Source organism: Peromyscus eremicus, chromosome 4, assembly GCF_949786415.1.
Source record: "Peromyscus eremicus chromosome 4, PerEre_H2_v1, whole genome shotgun sequence".
Classification (NCBI taxonomy): Eukaryota; Metazoa; Chordata; class Mammalia; order Rodentia; family Cricetidae; genus Peromyscus; species Peromyscus eremicus.
The window spans coordinates 69,694,037-69,710,401 of NC_081419.1; the positions used below are offsets into that span (position 1 = coordinate 69,694,037).

The following is a 16,365-nucleotide window of genomic DNA, read 5'->3' on the forward strand; positions in this document are numbered from 1 at the left end:
GAACAGTGTGTGCCCACCAGCATGCCTTGGGCTTGGAGTCCGGATGGCTCTTCCAGCAGCCTATCTCCCTCCTGTGGAAAGAATCTGCTCTGTAAACTGGGGTATGCTGGGGTGGGGGTGAGGGGGAGTGGACAGAGACTACCTACCATATAACCACTAGGGACGGAACAGTGGGGCCAGCAGCACGGGGAAGGCTCAGCTAACACACAGGGTCTGGGCAGCTGAGGTGTCTAGACATAGGAGGGAATCACAGAACACTTTGAAAAATGTAAGTTAGGGAGCTGGAGTGGTGGCTCAGCAGTTAATTCCCTGCACCCCCATGGTGGCTCACAACTGTCTATAACCCCAGTTCTAGGGCATCTGACACCCTCCTCTAGTCTCCATGGAGACCAGGCACTCAGGTGGCACACAAACATACATGCAAGCGAAACACTCTCACGCATAAAAAAAAAAAAATTAGGAAATCAAAAAAAAAAAAAAGAACTTAAATTTTTAAACAAAAAACTCTGTAAGATATAGATGATTCAGTATTTTAAAAAATTATATATGCTCAACAGATTAAACTTGATCTTAAGAATTTGAGGGGCTCGTTAATAACAGCTTGGGGGGAATAGTATATAAATTGATATTAACTGAGAATGCAGACCATGAAAACCGAAGCAAAGGCACCGTATCCTGAAGAACTGTGCCATCTCCACAGACGTCCTAGAGGAAGCCTGCAGAACTGTCTGGGCTCGATCCACTCCGTGGGAGCCCCAGCCCATCTCAGGGACTCCTTTGGGCCATTGTCCTCCCTTCAAGTTGTAGTCTCTAAACTACTCCAGCTATGGGAACCCAACCCTGGAATCCAATTCCTGGAGACTCTGTATAAATGAGGTAAAACAAGAGCACCCTCCAGGGGGCTCTCCCGCCAGTGAAGCGTGGGTGCAGCGCAGCTCTCCTGGCCCGCGGCCTCTCCTGCCCGCTCTGGAGCCTTGCTCTAGTGTAGTGTAGAAGGGCACTGCACCCAGGCTTATTTGCTAAGCAGTGGTCTGCCCACATCTCCAAGGCTTCTCTGCAGCACAGCTCTGTGGCATAGTTACTAGGCAACCCTGAAGACACACCGAGACACAAGACCACAGAAACTCCCAGCTGACCTTTCCTGAGTGCTGCTGGCTAGAGAGAAGACAAGATGCTAAAGCCTCCGCCACGCCACCTCCGTGGCCCCCAATCAACCGAGTACAAAAGCGGAGTTCAAAGGCAGAGCAGGCTCCTGACTTCCACCTCCTAGTGTGGCTGGGGTTAGAGGTCACTGCTGCGGGAGCCACCGACCAATAAAACAGTGTTTGGGAACTCTGCTCAACAGATAAACTGGGGGTCCACTTACACCTTTCCCCCTTCACACAAACATTTCTAACTAGCCAGGCCAGCATCTCCCCAGCCTTCTGAGACCCAAGCCTGCATGCTTTCTCTTGTGATTCAAGGGAGCCTGGGGGTATGAGCGTGCCATTTGACTGCGGAGGAACACTGAGCTGCAAATTTCCTCCTGCCTTTTAAAAAAACAAAGCTCATCTTTAAGACCTACTTGGAAGGCCATCTCCCAGCCAACTGCCCTGGCAGCAGCACCCTGAGTGCCACCCTTTCCTGGAACTCCAACACCATCTTCAAAAGCAGCTTCGGAAGAACGCCGCATCTCAAGATGACTTTTGCCCTAGGCAGAGTCACAGAGCCTTATAGTGGCCCGTAATCTCTCCCTGAAAAACCAATTAGGGCTTCAATAGGTCAATTAACTAGTTAATTAGCACACAGGACAATAAAAGTACAACTGAGAACCAGCTTCACGGCTACAGCTGTCCCGCCTGCTAACTGAAGGGACTGCTTTGAACTGCCCTCCTAAAGCTGTGCAAGTCACACTAGACTTTCCAAGGCTGTGTGTGTGTGCTCACACTGCTTACAAGGGCCTTTTCAGGACTATCTGCAGAGGCACTTTTCTTTGTTATGCTCGTCTCCATGACTACTGGCTTCCTCACAGCTTTGGCCTGCTCAAGGCTCCAGCCCTGTCCTTAGGTATGGCTGCCTCCATGCCTCTCTCCGTTAGGACAACTGAACTCCCAGTTACATTAGGATGGTAATGAGTGTACCAAACACTCAGATCATGGCCTTTCTTCTTAAAATTTCTGTTTAGCTAGTTTTCATTACCCTCTCCCCGTGTGTGTGTGTGTGTGTGTGTGTGTGTGTGTGTGTGTGTGTGTGTGTTGGGTGCTGTCTCATGCTGCTAGAGCAAATGCCTAACTTGTCCCTTGAACATGGTCTCTAGAGAGCAAGAGTGAGGACCTCATCCCTTGAGAAGCAAGCAGCTTCTGGCATTTGGGATTTTCCCCAATTTAAATCCTTGGCAGGAAAATTAGTCACTTAAAAGCAGATGGAGACCCCTGCTGGCGACAACTGTTCCTGCAGCTCGTTAGGCTCTAGCTCTGAACGCCTCAGGATGCTGATGCCTTACCTGGAGGTACGAGGCCCAGTGACTGCAGAGACATATGCCTACATTGCAAAAAAGACCCAAAGCTGAGCTCGCCAGGGAGGATTTGCTGAGGTATAGGAGCAGTTTTAACACTCCAGCCAAGGTCAAGCTCAACCCACAGACATAAACAGAAGGCAAAGGACAGTGTGTGCAGTTTGAGAACAAGAGCACACACGCTGGCACACACTGGTGAGTCCCCCAAAGACCCGTATGTAAAGGCTTGGTCCTCAGATGGCGGACTGGGAAGCACTATGACCTTTAAGAGGTGAGGCCAAGTGAGGGATTCTCAGGTCAGTGGGGCATGTCCTCAAAAGAGGCTGTGGAGATCAACAGCCCCGTCTTGCTCTCTCAGGACCACTTACCCTCACATTAACAAGGACAGCCCTCATCATAGGCCAGACCAGTTAGCTGACGGACATCAGATGTGAGCCTCTGAACTTTGTCTAAGCTCACTGCCTCCAATACTGCTTTATAGTGGCAGGACACTGACTAATACACTCCAAATGAAGAGATGACATCTCATCAACACAACTACTGGTTCCCAACTGAAGCTGACTGCTCCCACCCCAGGAGAACATTTGGCAATGTCAAGAGACACTGGCAGCTGTTACAACTTGTAGGAGAGGAGGGTGCTACTGGTTTCTGGCCAGAGTTAAAGTCTGTCAGCCTTTACAGCAAACTGGGAATTATTTCAAGCATGTTTAGTTGGGACCGGTCCAGTTCAGAAATGTGGGGTTGGGAGACAAAAGAGGCCACTTGGGGAACACAAAATCCACAGCAAAGGCAGGCAGGCTGATGGGCTACCTTAGAGCACTGTGGACAGTCGGGGAGCAGTCCCAGCTAAATGAACAATGGGAAGCAGGGGAGGAGTGAGAAGGGGAGGCTGGTGTGATGGAAGGTGTCCACCAGCAGAGGAGGTCAGGGGCCCTCATGACCTGACGATGACATATTTAGGGAGAGATGACCTCTTAAATATCAGTGCTGGGAAGGTAACGTTCTCGCCAGAGACAAGACTTCCACAGAGTTGTTAAATGGCTACCTGGAACATGAGAGGTGATTCAGTGAAGTCCTGCATTCCACAGATGATAAAATGAAAGCCTGGACAGCTTAGGATGGTAACACAATTAGCATGGCCAGGGCCAGGGCCAGGGCCCAGTCCCAGTCTTCAGACTCAATAACCAAGAGGCAGCTGCTTCACATGGCCTTCATTCACCCCATCTCCGCTGTCCAGTGACTCCTAGCCGGCCACTGACAACTAAGCCAGGCTTGTCTCAGGCAGGCAGCTCCCACCCCACCCTGTCCAGCAACTTCTCCGTTCTCTGGGCTGTCAGGGGGTGCTCTGTTCCAAAATGCAAGTGATCTTTCCCCACGTGTGGCAGGTGCGGCAGAGAGGAGACCATTCCACCCAGGTGAGTCACTGTGTGAGAGGATCCTACTGTCACTAAAGCTTGAAGGCCTGTGTTCAAGGCTTGGTCCTTGAGTGGCAGCATGGGGAGGTGGCAGAGCTTTTAGAAGGGGGGCGGGGTGTGCTCAGGTCATAGCGATGCACCCTTGAAGGACACCATGGGGCTCTGGCCCTTTCTCTCCTCTCTTCACACAGTCTTCGAAGTGAACTGCTCTGCTCAGCTCTGTACTCCACCATGACCTGCTCTCCTTCTACCCAGCAGCAAGCCCACCCAGTCACAGCCTGGAGTCTGCTGAACTGTGAGCCCAAAGCAATCCTTTCCTCTTTGTCATGTAACTATCTCCAGTATTGTCATAGTGATGAAAAATTACCAACACAAATATCCAAGATCAAAAGGCAGGACCAGGCACAGCCATTTTCCCTCCCTCCTAAATCCCTCCTGGGGGACAAGTGATGGGAAATTTTACGTGATGCCAACAGCCCATGGTAAAGAGACTGGAAACACATCCATAGTACCTGGATGCTGGACAGCAGAGGGAGCCCGGGCACCTGGTGCTGCAGGACCAGAAGGGCCTAAGCAGAGTAAGGTGGGAACCGCGGGGCAGACAGTTAGGAAGCAGGTAGCTCTGGGTCTCCTCTTGCCACACTCGGTGACTATCTGCCCTCAGCCATAGAGCCTGTTCTCAGGCCACCTGGGGAGGAGCCAGGTTAAAAACATGGGTTATGTGCTGAGACCCTCCAAGTCTCTTCTCACTCATCTCCCTTGCCCACTCCTGTGTGTATGCGTGTGTGTGTGCATGTGTGTGTGTGCACATATATACATGTGTGTGTATATACATGCACACGTGCATGCGCGCTGCAACAGATGTCTATAACATCAGGTCTTTCCTTGATTCCTCCTGTGGTAGTTTGAATGTAACTGGCCCCTATAAGCTCATAGGGAGTGACATTATTGGAAGTGTGACTTTGTTGGAGTAGGTGTGGCCTTGTTGGAGGAAGTGTGTCACTGTGGGTTCTGAGTCTCCTATGCCCAAGCTACGCCCAGTGTGGACACAGGCTCTCTGCTGCCTGAAGATCAGGATGTAGGACACTCAGCTCCCTCTCTAGTACCATGTCTGCCTGCATGCCACCATGTCCCACTATGATGATAATGGACTGAACCTCTGAACTGTAAGCAACCCATTAAATGTTTTCCTTTATGAGAGTTGCTGGTGGTCATGGTGTCTCTTTATAGCAAGAGAAACCCTTTATTTTTTTGGAGACAAGGTCCCTCACTTACCCTCAAGCCTGTCACTAGAATGAGCTTCAGGGATCCGCCTATGTCCACCTCACCAGCACTAGAGTTATGGGTCTGTGTCACCAAACCTGGCTTTTTACATGAATCCTAAGGACAGAAACTCAGATCCTCATGCTTTTGTGGCAAGGATTTTACTGACTGGGCCATCTCTCTTGCCCATGTGGATAATTCCGACAAAGATTAAAACACTAAAAATCCATAAAGAGAAACAGAAGAGATGATCACTGCACCAATTTCAGGGCCATCTTTTAGATTTCCTTAACTTGCTTGACAATGAAGCCCCATTAGGCTTCTTTAGGAGGGAAAGCAATGAGACCGAACGGGAACCCAGTGAAGTCCTCTGGGCAGTCAGAACTCAGACAGGGGTCAAAGGGTAAAGAGAGTCTGCAGAGGAGGCGGGAAACGGCAAATGGAGGACACTGTCACAAAGGCTATCTTCTTATGACACACCAAATAAACACGCTGCCCTGCTCCCCTTGCTGTCTTGGTCACTGTTGCCTGCCATCACTTAGTACCCTAAAATCCTAGCAGGGGTCCCCCAGCATAGCCTGAACCCCTTGTCATTAATCTAAACCTAACTTAGGTCACCTCGCTACCCCTCCCTTCCTGACAATAGCTGATACAATGAGTACCCAGACCCACTGTGCACCTGGCTCAAGGTCCCCTGTGTCCAAGCCACTGCTCCAGCACCCCCACCCCCACCCCAAGACAGGTGTCTCCGCTCTGGCCTCTTACCTGTCTCTGCATCTCTTCGATCTGTCTCTGTGGGATGTTCTGCAGAATGCTGTACATGTCTGACATCTTTTCCTCTGGGACCACCACAGATGCCCTGGAGACAACAGCACTATTTACATATGCACAGCCCACTCCAGAAAGCAACATTGTACGCTGTCCTGCTCCCTTCTCAAGAGCAGAAACAAACCCCCCAAACTCCTTCAGCCCTACATCATTCCCTGTTCTGTCATCCCTGGCATCGCTGTCACCAACCACAGCAAGTTCTGTGTCACCACAGGGCCTTTCATGTGAAATGCTGTCTCCCTGTTCACCCGTCCTTACCCTTCTCTACACTCCCAAAATTGACAATTACTTCCCCCCTTTAGCCTCTACACAAAGCCATCCATTGATTCAGCATTTACTTATGATAGACCTACTATGTGCTGGGCATTGACAATTCAACAGAGAACATCAGAGGAAAGAGGGGTGAACAGGCATGAGAAGGCCCGTGGGAAGAGAGCTCCAGGCACGGGGCTAAGGAGTGAAAGGCCGAGGAAGCATCATGTTGGGCATGGTCCAGGAACAGCTAGGAGGCCCCTGTGGCTGCTGCAGAGTAAACAGGATGGAGAAGGAGAGCCAAGCAAAAAGGGGGAGGGTGGGTTGCAGTGAGGCTCACAGGACCTTGGAGGCCATGGAGAGCTTGGTGCCGAGATGGGAAACCACTAGGAGGTGGAGGCAAAGAGGCCTGAGAAGCCCAGTAAGCTCCAACAGGCCCGTGCTGTCTACGGGGTCAGCAAGTGACAGGAAGGAGGCGCAGACATGGGAAGGAGGGCTGGGACCCCTGCAGAGGCAGCAGAACTACATCAGAGTGGAGCTGGGGAGAGGAGAGGGCCTGCCTGTGCCCTACACTCCCCACCCCCACGGGATTCACTCAAGACTGGGGATGAGGAGTGAGAAAGGGAGACTGGCATTGCCTTCCAGAAGGACGGTGTGCAGAGAGTGTAACTATACTTGCACAGAAATGCTCATTAAAATCTAGCTCCCACTCCCGCCCACCACTGTACCCAGGGCACTCAGCGGGCTCCCTCCCACACAGCCAGGACTTCAGGGACATCTACTAAAGAAGCAAATGATTTTTGCAGGAGAGAAAGGACTGAGGATGAAGAGATGAATTAATGTGCTATAATTTCAAAGCTAGCCAGTTGGAGCTGGTTACAGACCCGACTCCAAATGTAGCGCCCTCCTGTTGCTCACCCACAGCCCAACACTGAAGCTGACCTTGATCTCTGCAGAAACACCCTTTCACACCTGCTACGCCACTGTCCTGTGAGGCCCTCACCCACGTCAGTCTTCTCGCTGTCCTAGTACTGCCCACCCAGAGTCTGACCAATCACACACAGCATCTGGGAACTGCAGGTTCACTGCTCTCCCATCACTAAGTAGAGAGCTTCCTTGAAGAAAGAAAGGCCTGACCTCACTCATATTGGAGAACCTGTTGCTGATGGTGATGGTGAGGGTCTGAACGGTATGTCCCCCATAGGCTCAGATATTTAAACACTCAGTTTCCAGTTGGTTGTGCTGTTTGGGGAGGTTATGAGGGAGTGAAGCCTCGCTAGAGGAAGTGAACACAATCAAGCAGAATCTGCACTTGTCCCTGATCCCTGGCTATTCTTCCCCGCTGGATCTAACCTCCTCAGAAGCAGAAATTATCCCTATTATCAGATTAGAAAATACCATCTTAGTAACAGGAGACTTTCTAATAAATGTAAAATGGATGAGGGAGTTAGCCAAATTGGTGCTATTTAAATTGTTCAAACACCTACGCTATTGGACTTGGATAAACTGTCCTAAGAGTTGGGAGAAGAGAAAGAATTAAATATTTGTGGCAAAGACATGAGTTGAAGGGTATACAGCAAGGAAGTTCAATTTTAACAGTCTGCCACCCGTCTTGTGGAAATAACACACGTGACCAGAGGGCAATTCCTGTGAGCACAAGCAAGCAGGATCTGCATTTGTCCCTGTTTCGGAGTTTCCAAGCTTTTGTGGAGGTAGAGGCTCCCCACTGGCAGCCAGTTCAGTGTGCAATTCCACAGCAGTGGCTCTGGACTGAGTTACGAATCTGGTTACCTGGGAGCTTTAATTCAGAATCCCTGGGATAAAGAAAGAAACTCTCCAGCTGTGTCTAGACTGCACCAACCCAGGGGTGGCGACTGCTTTGTGGAAAGAGCCATGGAGTCAGTATTTTAGGCTTTGTAAGCCACCCAGTCTCTACAATTACTCATCACTTCACAAGTAACACGCAAATGAGGGGTATGGCTGTGATCAAAAAGACTATTTACAAAAACAGCCAGCAGGTGGGTTCGGCCCACTGGACTCCGTGACCTGCTCTAAACCACTGTGCTAAGTCTGATGGAAGACACAGCAAACGAGCTAAAGCAACAGCAGCCGGGATCCCTTACCCTAGGCCCAGTCCTGCTAACATGTTAAAGCAACAGCGGCTGGATCCCTTACCCTAGGCCCAGTTCTGCTAACGGGCTAAAGCATCAGTGGCCGGGATCCCTTACCCTAGGCCCAGTCCCAAGGTGCCTTCAATTTTGGAATATCTGCATGAACGTAACTCGGGACTCCAGTCTAAATATGAAGATTTGTTTATGTTCTGTGCATTTGTTACACTCGCAACCTGAATGTAATTTACAGTATACCGGCACCCTTTGCCACTCTTACCAAACTTAAGTGGCTATCAAAGTTCATACTTCAATGTATATGAGCATATGAGCTCGGCGCTGGCATATGAATCCTCCTGGCCAATACTTTGAAGAACTGTGCCAAGCAGTGTGTACCGCACTCACACGGCCTTGGCCACCCTCAAGGTCATGTCTGTTTGTTTCTTAAATAACGGGCTTCATTATGCTCTTCTCATGCATGTGTGTCAGGTATATTGATCTTATCTTCCACCCCCACGTTCTTCTGCACCTCCCTACCTCAGCATTTTTACTGTAAGCTATTACATAATGTCAAGTGTCCACACTTCGCAATGTTTCTGACTTACAAGTTAGGTACACTCAACCTGCAGTTCTCAAAGCTGGGTATGTATCACAGTGGTCCAAGAGGCTTTCCTTTCCAACACTGGCCAAGCCACCAGCTACAGTTCACTAGACAGTACACCCACCTCTTCCAGTCCAGAACTTCGGAGAAAGGCAGAACATAGGAGTCTGCAATGACAACCGGGACACAGCCAGCCTGTAACACATCACTCAGCACTGCCTGCCCCAGCCGAGCTCCTCGAAGGACCACGCAAAAAGTAGCCTCCTGGAGCAAGACAAGAGAAGGCCAAGGATTACAAAGAAGTCTCCTGATCACTTACTTGGATCCCTGCACACTATGGCGTTCCCCCAAGGCTTAAAGCTAAGCAGTATTGAGGCATCTAGAAACTGCTAGAGGGCCTCACACCTGTGAAACAGGAAATGCCCAGCGGGCTGCTGGGTTTCCCACCTTCGTTCTTCAGTGCAACCCACACGCCACCATGGCTGGCGCTCTGCACATGTTGAGAGCCAGAATCGCAGGCTTGCTCACCTGACCACGTGAGGTCCTGCAGACCGGTGTCCGTCAGTACACATACATGGCATGTGGTGTCAACACTGCCTAATCCCCGGCCTCCGCCCAGCCTGCAATGGGACAGGCCCTCTAGAGGAGCCTCATAAGGAAGGTCTGAACTTCTGTTCTTCAGTCCCTAAGGCCCTAGCATTGTCTGCCTATAGAAGGTGGTCACTAAAGGTACACAGAGCCTTTAGGAGGCATTGAAATGATAGGTCCAGAGACAAGAAGTCTAGTGAAAACGAACTCTCAAAAAAAATCTCTTCCTCGTTCTCTCTCTCTCACACCTCTCAATGTGGGGAACATTAGGAAAACGGAAGATGCCCAGAGGAAGGGCAGGTGCCGTGGGCACCGCACCCCAGTGAGACCCCAATTCTCTTACTCCTGGTTTCCCTGCTTCTGTCTCTTCAGGAGGAAACAAAAGGATTGAAAAAGGAAACATGACCTCATCTTTAAAGTCAGGGGGAAAAAGCCAGACAAAGTGGTTTGTATCTGTAATCTCAGTATTTGGGAAGGTGAGGCAGGAGGAGAGTGAGTTTAAAGTCAACCTGGGCTACACAATGAAACCCTGTTTTTTTAAAAAAATTCTGTTCCGTCCTTGTCCCCCTACACAAAATAAATGTAATTTTAAAAAAGAAAATTACATCTTAAAACTGATTCCTGAATCACATGAATGTACTATTGGGGCTAGTGAGATGGCTCAGGCCGTAAAGACGCTGCTCCCAGGCCTGACAACCCGAGTTTGATCCCAGGGACCCACAGGGGAGATGGAGCAAACCAACTCCAACAAAGTTGTCCTCTGACCTCCACACACTGTACTGTGTGGCATGTGCAAGTGTGCACACACACACGCAACACACACGTACATACATGTGCAAACTAAACAATCTAATAAAAATTTTGTTTAAAAATAAATAACATTATAGGAAAAGGAAGGTCAGGAAAAACATGAGAAAGTCAATCTCCTAAACGCCTCTGGATTCGATACAGGAGAGAAGCTGCTGAGGAGGTGGGATGCGCATGGCGCCTGGGCTGCAGCCACAGCCAGATGTGGACACACGCAGATAGTTCTTCCTGTCCAGACAAAGGTTACTATAAACACTGCTGCATCTCCACCATTATTAGCCAGAAACTCCAGAGGAAGACAGCACTTCTCGAGAGAGTATTTTAACAATCTCAGGATGCGCTGGTTCCCTGGAGATTTTTTTAAAAATTAATGAATATGTAAACGCATAAAAATGACCTCACCTCCTTGATAGTTCTCCTTGAACTAACCTGTCTCAATTTTAAATGTTTAAGTGAGCAAGGCTCTGAGTCTCCCTTCTTAGCACCCCATAACCTGGAATGTCAAATAATCTGCCTATAAACAGTCCCCCAAGGGCCACTTTGCCTTGTGGTTATGGAAGAACACACCCATGATGGAATGATGGGTACGGTGTGGGTGACAAAATACCCCAAAACCAGAGCAATAAGAACAGGCCTGAGTGCTCAGGGACAGCCAACTGGGCCCTATGGGCTGTCATGGCTTAAAGAAGAAACGGGCCACCTTACGGGTCACTTCTCTGGACCAACCCGGGAAGACAGGGGTAAAAGCAAGATACATCTGTGTGTTTTGCCTATACAGCTTCTCAGAAATCTGGAGGATTTTTGTTTCTGAAGTATAATGAGTATCTGAAAAGATTATTAACCTTTATAGATCAAGCCGCCCCACACAACATAAACACACCATCCACTCAAGTTCCCAGTGGTCTACACCTCCAGGAAGAAGCTGCATCTTCTCTTGGGTACTACCTCAGTTACTTAGAGAAAACAGCTCCTGGTACTGGGGTCAGTTTCACTCCACGGCAGCAACCCGCCCCGAGCTTAGCAGGGTCTTGAGTGGCACTCACCTGCAGCACCTGGGGGTAATCGAAGGCCTGGTGCTGGTGGCAGCGCTTGCGGACGGAAAGGACCCCCTCCGAGAGATTGGTGCATTTGTCCAGGACCAACACTGACTCTCTGTGTTTGGCCTGGAGGGCTTCCAGTTCCTCTCTGTACTCAGGATGGACGGCCATCTGAGAGGACAGCAGGAAGTACCGCCGTGGACTATGGGGGGGAAGAAAAGGTCACCTGGGGTCAGTCACGGGTCAGTCAGGTCACACAAAGCTTAACACTGAACCTCTAGCTGGGGTTGGGGATTTAGCTCATTGGTAGAGCCCTTGCCTAGCAAGCTCAAGGCCCTGGGTTCGGTCCTCAGCTCCGAAAGAAAAAAAAAAAAAAAGTGTTGAACTTCTAGCAACAGGTCAGTCTCAACATCCACCACTTATTTTTAAAATTATACTGAGTGAGTCACATTACTAGATATTAAAAACATTACATACTATATAAAAACAAGGTCTGACTCACTTGTATTCTGAAACATGAAGCCATAAAATTCTTATTTAGGCAAATCTCTTCTTTTTCTATTTTTTCTTTTTGCTGTTTTACTTGGTTTTGACACAGGGTCTCTCTATGTAATCTTAGCTAGTCTGGAACTCGCTCTGAAGACCAGGCTGGCCTCAATCTCCTAGATATCCACCTACCTCTGCCTCCCGGGTGCTGGAATTAAAGGTGTATGCATGCCACTATGTCCAAAAGAAACTGTTCTAATATTGTGAAGAAATGCTCATGGCATGCTAAGCCTGAAGAGTGTGCTATAAACACAGATATGTATAAACAGAGAGAAAACAGGCTGACTACTTGAACAGAACAACAAAACCTTATCCTTTATTAAACCTGAGTCTGCGCTCTGAGGAGAAACTGAACACTGACTGCATCCTTCCAACAGGAAGAGAAGGAGTCCCCATGATGGGCTGCAGTACCCCTAAGCTATGTAGGGACTCTGGGACACGTCTCCATTCCCAAGACCATATGGGCAGGAGAGGAATCTAAAAACCAGAAACAGGGGTGGGGGTAGGGGTGAGGTGGTAACTATCCTTACCACATCACAGAACACATCTCAACATGCATGGCAAGTATCCAGAAAGAAAACAAAATAAAGACATCAAAGGTCCAGTGTAATGCAGGTCTCCAAAGACGCAAAACTGTGAGCATGAGGGCACATGTTACATGTCCCACATACTCAGGAGGCTGAGGCAGGACGTGACCAATCATGGGGCTTCAAGCTCATCAATAGATTAGTCCATGTATAGATTTATAATTTATGAATTATACAGTGAGATTATTTAGTGGGTAAAGGTGCATGTTACCAAGCCGGATGACCTGAGCTCAGTCCCTGGTACCCGAGTGGTGGAAAGAGAGAACTAACTCTCATTAATGTCCTCTTATTGTCGCATGTGCACTGTGGCACACACATGTGCACACACAGAGATACACACACACAAATAAACACACAAAAGTTAATCATTTGATGGGTTCCTAGAAGGTTATGGAAATTTCGGGGGGTGGGGGTGGACTCCATTGGATGAAGCATGAGGTTGTGCTTGAAGCATGTGTTCTGTCTCTGGCCCTTCCTCTTTCTTCAAGCTTTCCTGGCTGCTATGGGATAAGCAGCTTTGCCTCACCATGTGCTCAAGCCGCCATGTTGTCCTGATTGGGCCAACTGTGAACTGAAGCCTCTGGAGCCATGAGCTGCCCTCCCCAAAGACTGGACAGTGAGAACGGCTGTAAGGCTGCTGTCTAGATGTCTGCCTGAAAGGCAGGACTCCTACATACAGTACAGAGCAGGTAGGACACGGGGAAGGGGGTCTGTAGCCAGGGGATCGCTGCCATTGAGAAAATTCATATAAATCAGGTTCTGAGACAATGAACACCCCACCCCTGCTTACCCTGAAAAGCAGGGCAGGGCTACATACATCCTACTCAAACTGGTAAAGCCAGGGAACACTAGGGCTGTGGGTTTTGCACACTGGCTCATAAAGCCTACAGTCCTGTGACTGTGTCTGTTCTAACTGTTGAGAGCCTTAGCCAGATACCCATAGCCAAAGAACACGCTCTGCAACTCAGGTTACCCTCCCAGAGCACAAACCTTCAGATCCAAAGCCCACTTCAGTTGCATGAAGACACACAGAACAGAGAATCACAATGTCTAGACACTGAAGATCATGGGAGCCAGAAGGGAGCTGCAGCTATGGAAGGCCAGAACCAGAATGGCCCTGCAGTGATGGATGGAGCTGGAGCCAAGTATGGTAATACAAACTGGTAATCCCCACACCAAAGAGCTAAGGCAGAGAGGTGGCACGTTTGAGGCCAGCCTGAACTACACAGTAAGAACCTTGTCTCAAAGGTATATAAATATGAGGCTGGAGGGCAGAGGGGCCCAGGCAGTGGCCCACACAAGCACGAGGGCCTGGGCTCAACCCCCAAGCATCACTACATGATAGCACATGCCTACACTCCCAGAGTTGGGGAGGTCAAGACAAAGGCTCCCTGGGGCTTGCTGGCCAGCCAGGAGAGCATAATTAATGCCTCCAGGTCAGTGAGAGAGCCTTCAAAGGAGGCAGACATCATTCTTGAGGATGACACCCAAGCACCCCTCTGGCACACACGCACACAGGTGCATGCACACAGGTGCATGCACGCCCATACTCACACTAACACACATACACATGCACAGAGTTATACAGATTCAGAAGTAAACAGATGTTAGTGTGTGGTTGTCAAAGGAACCTGAGCAGAGAGAGTCAGGGTGGATTTCACTGTTCACCTGTTCAGAAGCTGTCAGGCCCACTAGAGCTCCGCTCACTGGGCCTACCTACCTCCCAGGCCCGCCGAGTACAAGTGTGCAGACGTGAACAGGACTCTAAGCAGGCTCCCCTGCCTGCACGTTGGCTCTCATCGGACAGCTGATGGACTATACCCACTTTAGTTTTAACCAAGCAAAAATTTCAGGTAGATTTGTTTTTCTTCCGAGGGCTCATATTAGCTATGACTCTCATGTTTCCTCCCAACGCACGCGCACACACACACACACACACACACACACACACACACACACACGCACACCCCGATCGTGCTGAGAACATGATGTCTCCCTCAAACTTTCACCAGGATTGTAAACTCCTGATTTAGCTCCGTTTAGAGGGAAAATGGTAAGAATTCCAGCCAGGCCCACCACGGCTGTGAGAAGCAGCTATCAATAGCAACAACTCTGAGCTTCCCATTGGAAAAGCACCGGGAGGGCTTTAAAATAAAAAGGGAAACAGCTTTGCTATGCTGGGCGGTCCTCCCGAGACGTGGGAATTCCCCGAGAAACACCTCTCACAGAGGGCAGGACCCGCATGCTGTCGCCAGGGCACCCTCCCTGTCTTCCCTGGGGCCCTGAGAGGCTAATGAGGTCAAAGCCTGTGTTCACCTTTAGTCTCTGGAGGGCAGGAGAGGAGTGTCTTTTATAGAAGTAACATTCCACTGAAAGCACAACTTCGAGGTGGCCACGGAGGAAGGGCCCTGTCCCACGAGCCCTTGGCCTTTGGGGGCTATCATGAAGACAGTGGGGTCTCTCACAGGTTATTGAAACACAAAAATTTAAAACTAATTGCAACCTCAAGTGATCTCCAACTCCATGCAGTCATACATAAAAATCAGAAAGATCAAATTACTAGAAAAATACCACAGACAACAGTTTAAATCTCTGAAGTCAGGCATCTGAGTGGTCTCCGGCACTTCAGTGCCTGTCCATCTTTGGGCTTCAGTGTTCTCATCCCTGGGTTAAATCTGGAGGGAATGAGAGTCCTAAGCCAACAGAGCAGCGGCTGGGTTAGGACACGGGGCAGATCACGTGAGTTTCGGGAAGGTGTAGCAAGTAGACAGGCCCAGAGGCATGGACGCCCAGCAGACCAGTCCTCACACACTCACTGCTTGGCCCAACGTTTCTCACGTTTCTCAGCCGCACCCTGATGACGTCTGGGGCCATCCACTCCCTGTTGTGGTGGCCGTCCTGTGCAGAGGGGGTTAGCGTGGCAGGCCTGCTGCTCTCCTGTGGAAGTTTTCACTACTGGCTTCTTGACTGGTGTCTGGGAACTGATAAGAGAGGTTCACTGTGCCCAAAGCATGCAAACAGGACAGTCCATGCCAGGCAGGGCCAGCCTACCTCATGCCATATCAATGCGTCAAACTGAAGATCCTGGGTACATGACAGTTGCTTGCCTCACAGGAACCAACAAACCTTGGAACAGGGCGCTTGAAGCACAGCAGTTTCCCTGGCCTCTGGATTCTCTGTCAGAATTGTTTGTGAAGAGCTGGGGATCATGCAAGTGCCCGTAATCCTAGCACTGGGGAGGAAGAACTGGGAGAACTGTCACAAGTTCAAGGCCAACCTGGTCTATAAAGTGATTTCCAGGCCAGCCTGTACTATAGAATAAGAGCCTTTCTTCAAAGAACCATCTGTGACGTGTGTGTGGAGGGCCACACCTGTAACTCCAGCAGGGCAAAGACAGAGACAGGGAGATTATAAATTTGAGGCTTGCCTGGACTACATAGTGAGACTGTCTCAAAGAAACAAGGGCTAGGACTGTGGTGTAGGTCTGTGGCAGAATTTGTCTAGCACACACAAGGTCTTGGGTTCAATCCCAAACCCTGAAAGAAAAAATAAAAGCAAAAAATTTCCTTAATATTTCCATTTTGATAGTAAAAAAAATTAGCATAGGAATAATTTTATTTTGTTCATATTTAGTGATGAATATTATTTTTTAAAATGCCTGCTATGGTTTAAACATTCCTAACAAAATTCACAGTGAAATTTAACTCCCACTGTGAAGAATGAAGAAGGTAGAGACGTCATTGAACTGTGCTCTATGGAGGTGAGACTTCTGGCCTTGAGGGTGGAGCCCTAACCCAGTGGGGCTGCAGCTCTGTAAAAAAAGAGGAAGAGACCTGGAT

General features: G+C 49.4%; 1 protein-coding gene across 2 annotated transcripts in view; it reads right to left on the reverse strand.

The window, feature by feature from the left end:
• Ext2 (exostosin glycosyltransferase 2) overlaps positions 1 to 16,365 on the reverse strand; it is a 136,368-nt gene that overhangs the window by 97,542 nt on the left and 22,461 nt on the right. For both annotated transcript variants that reach the window (XM_059260985.1, XM_059260984.1), the window contains 3 exons: positions 11,400 to 11,595; positions 9,086 to 9,225; positions 5,938 to 6,031 (listed from right to left, as the gene is read on the reverse strand). In XM_059260985.1, coding sequence (XP_059116968.1) covers positions 5,938 to 6,031; positions 9,086 to 9,225; positions 11,400 to 11,595 — 430 coding nt within the window. The remainder of the gene's footprint in view (positions 1 to 5,937; positions 6,032 to 9,085; positions 9,226 to 11,399; positions 11,596 to 16,365) is intronic.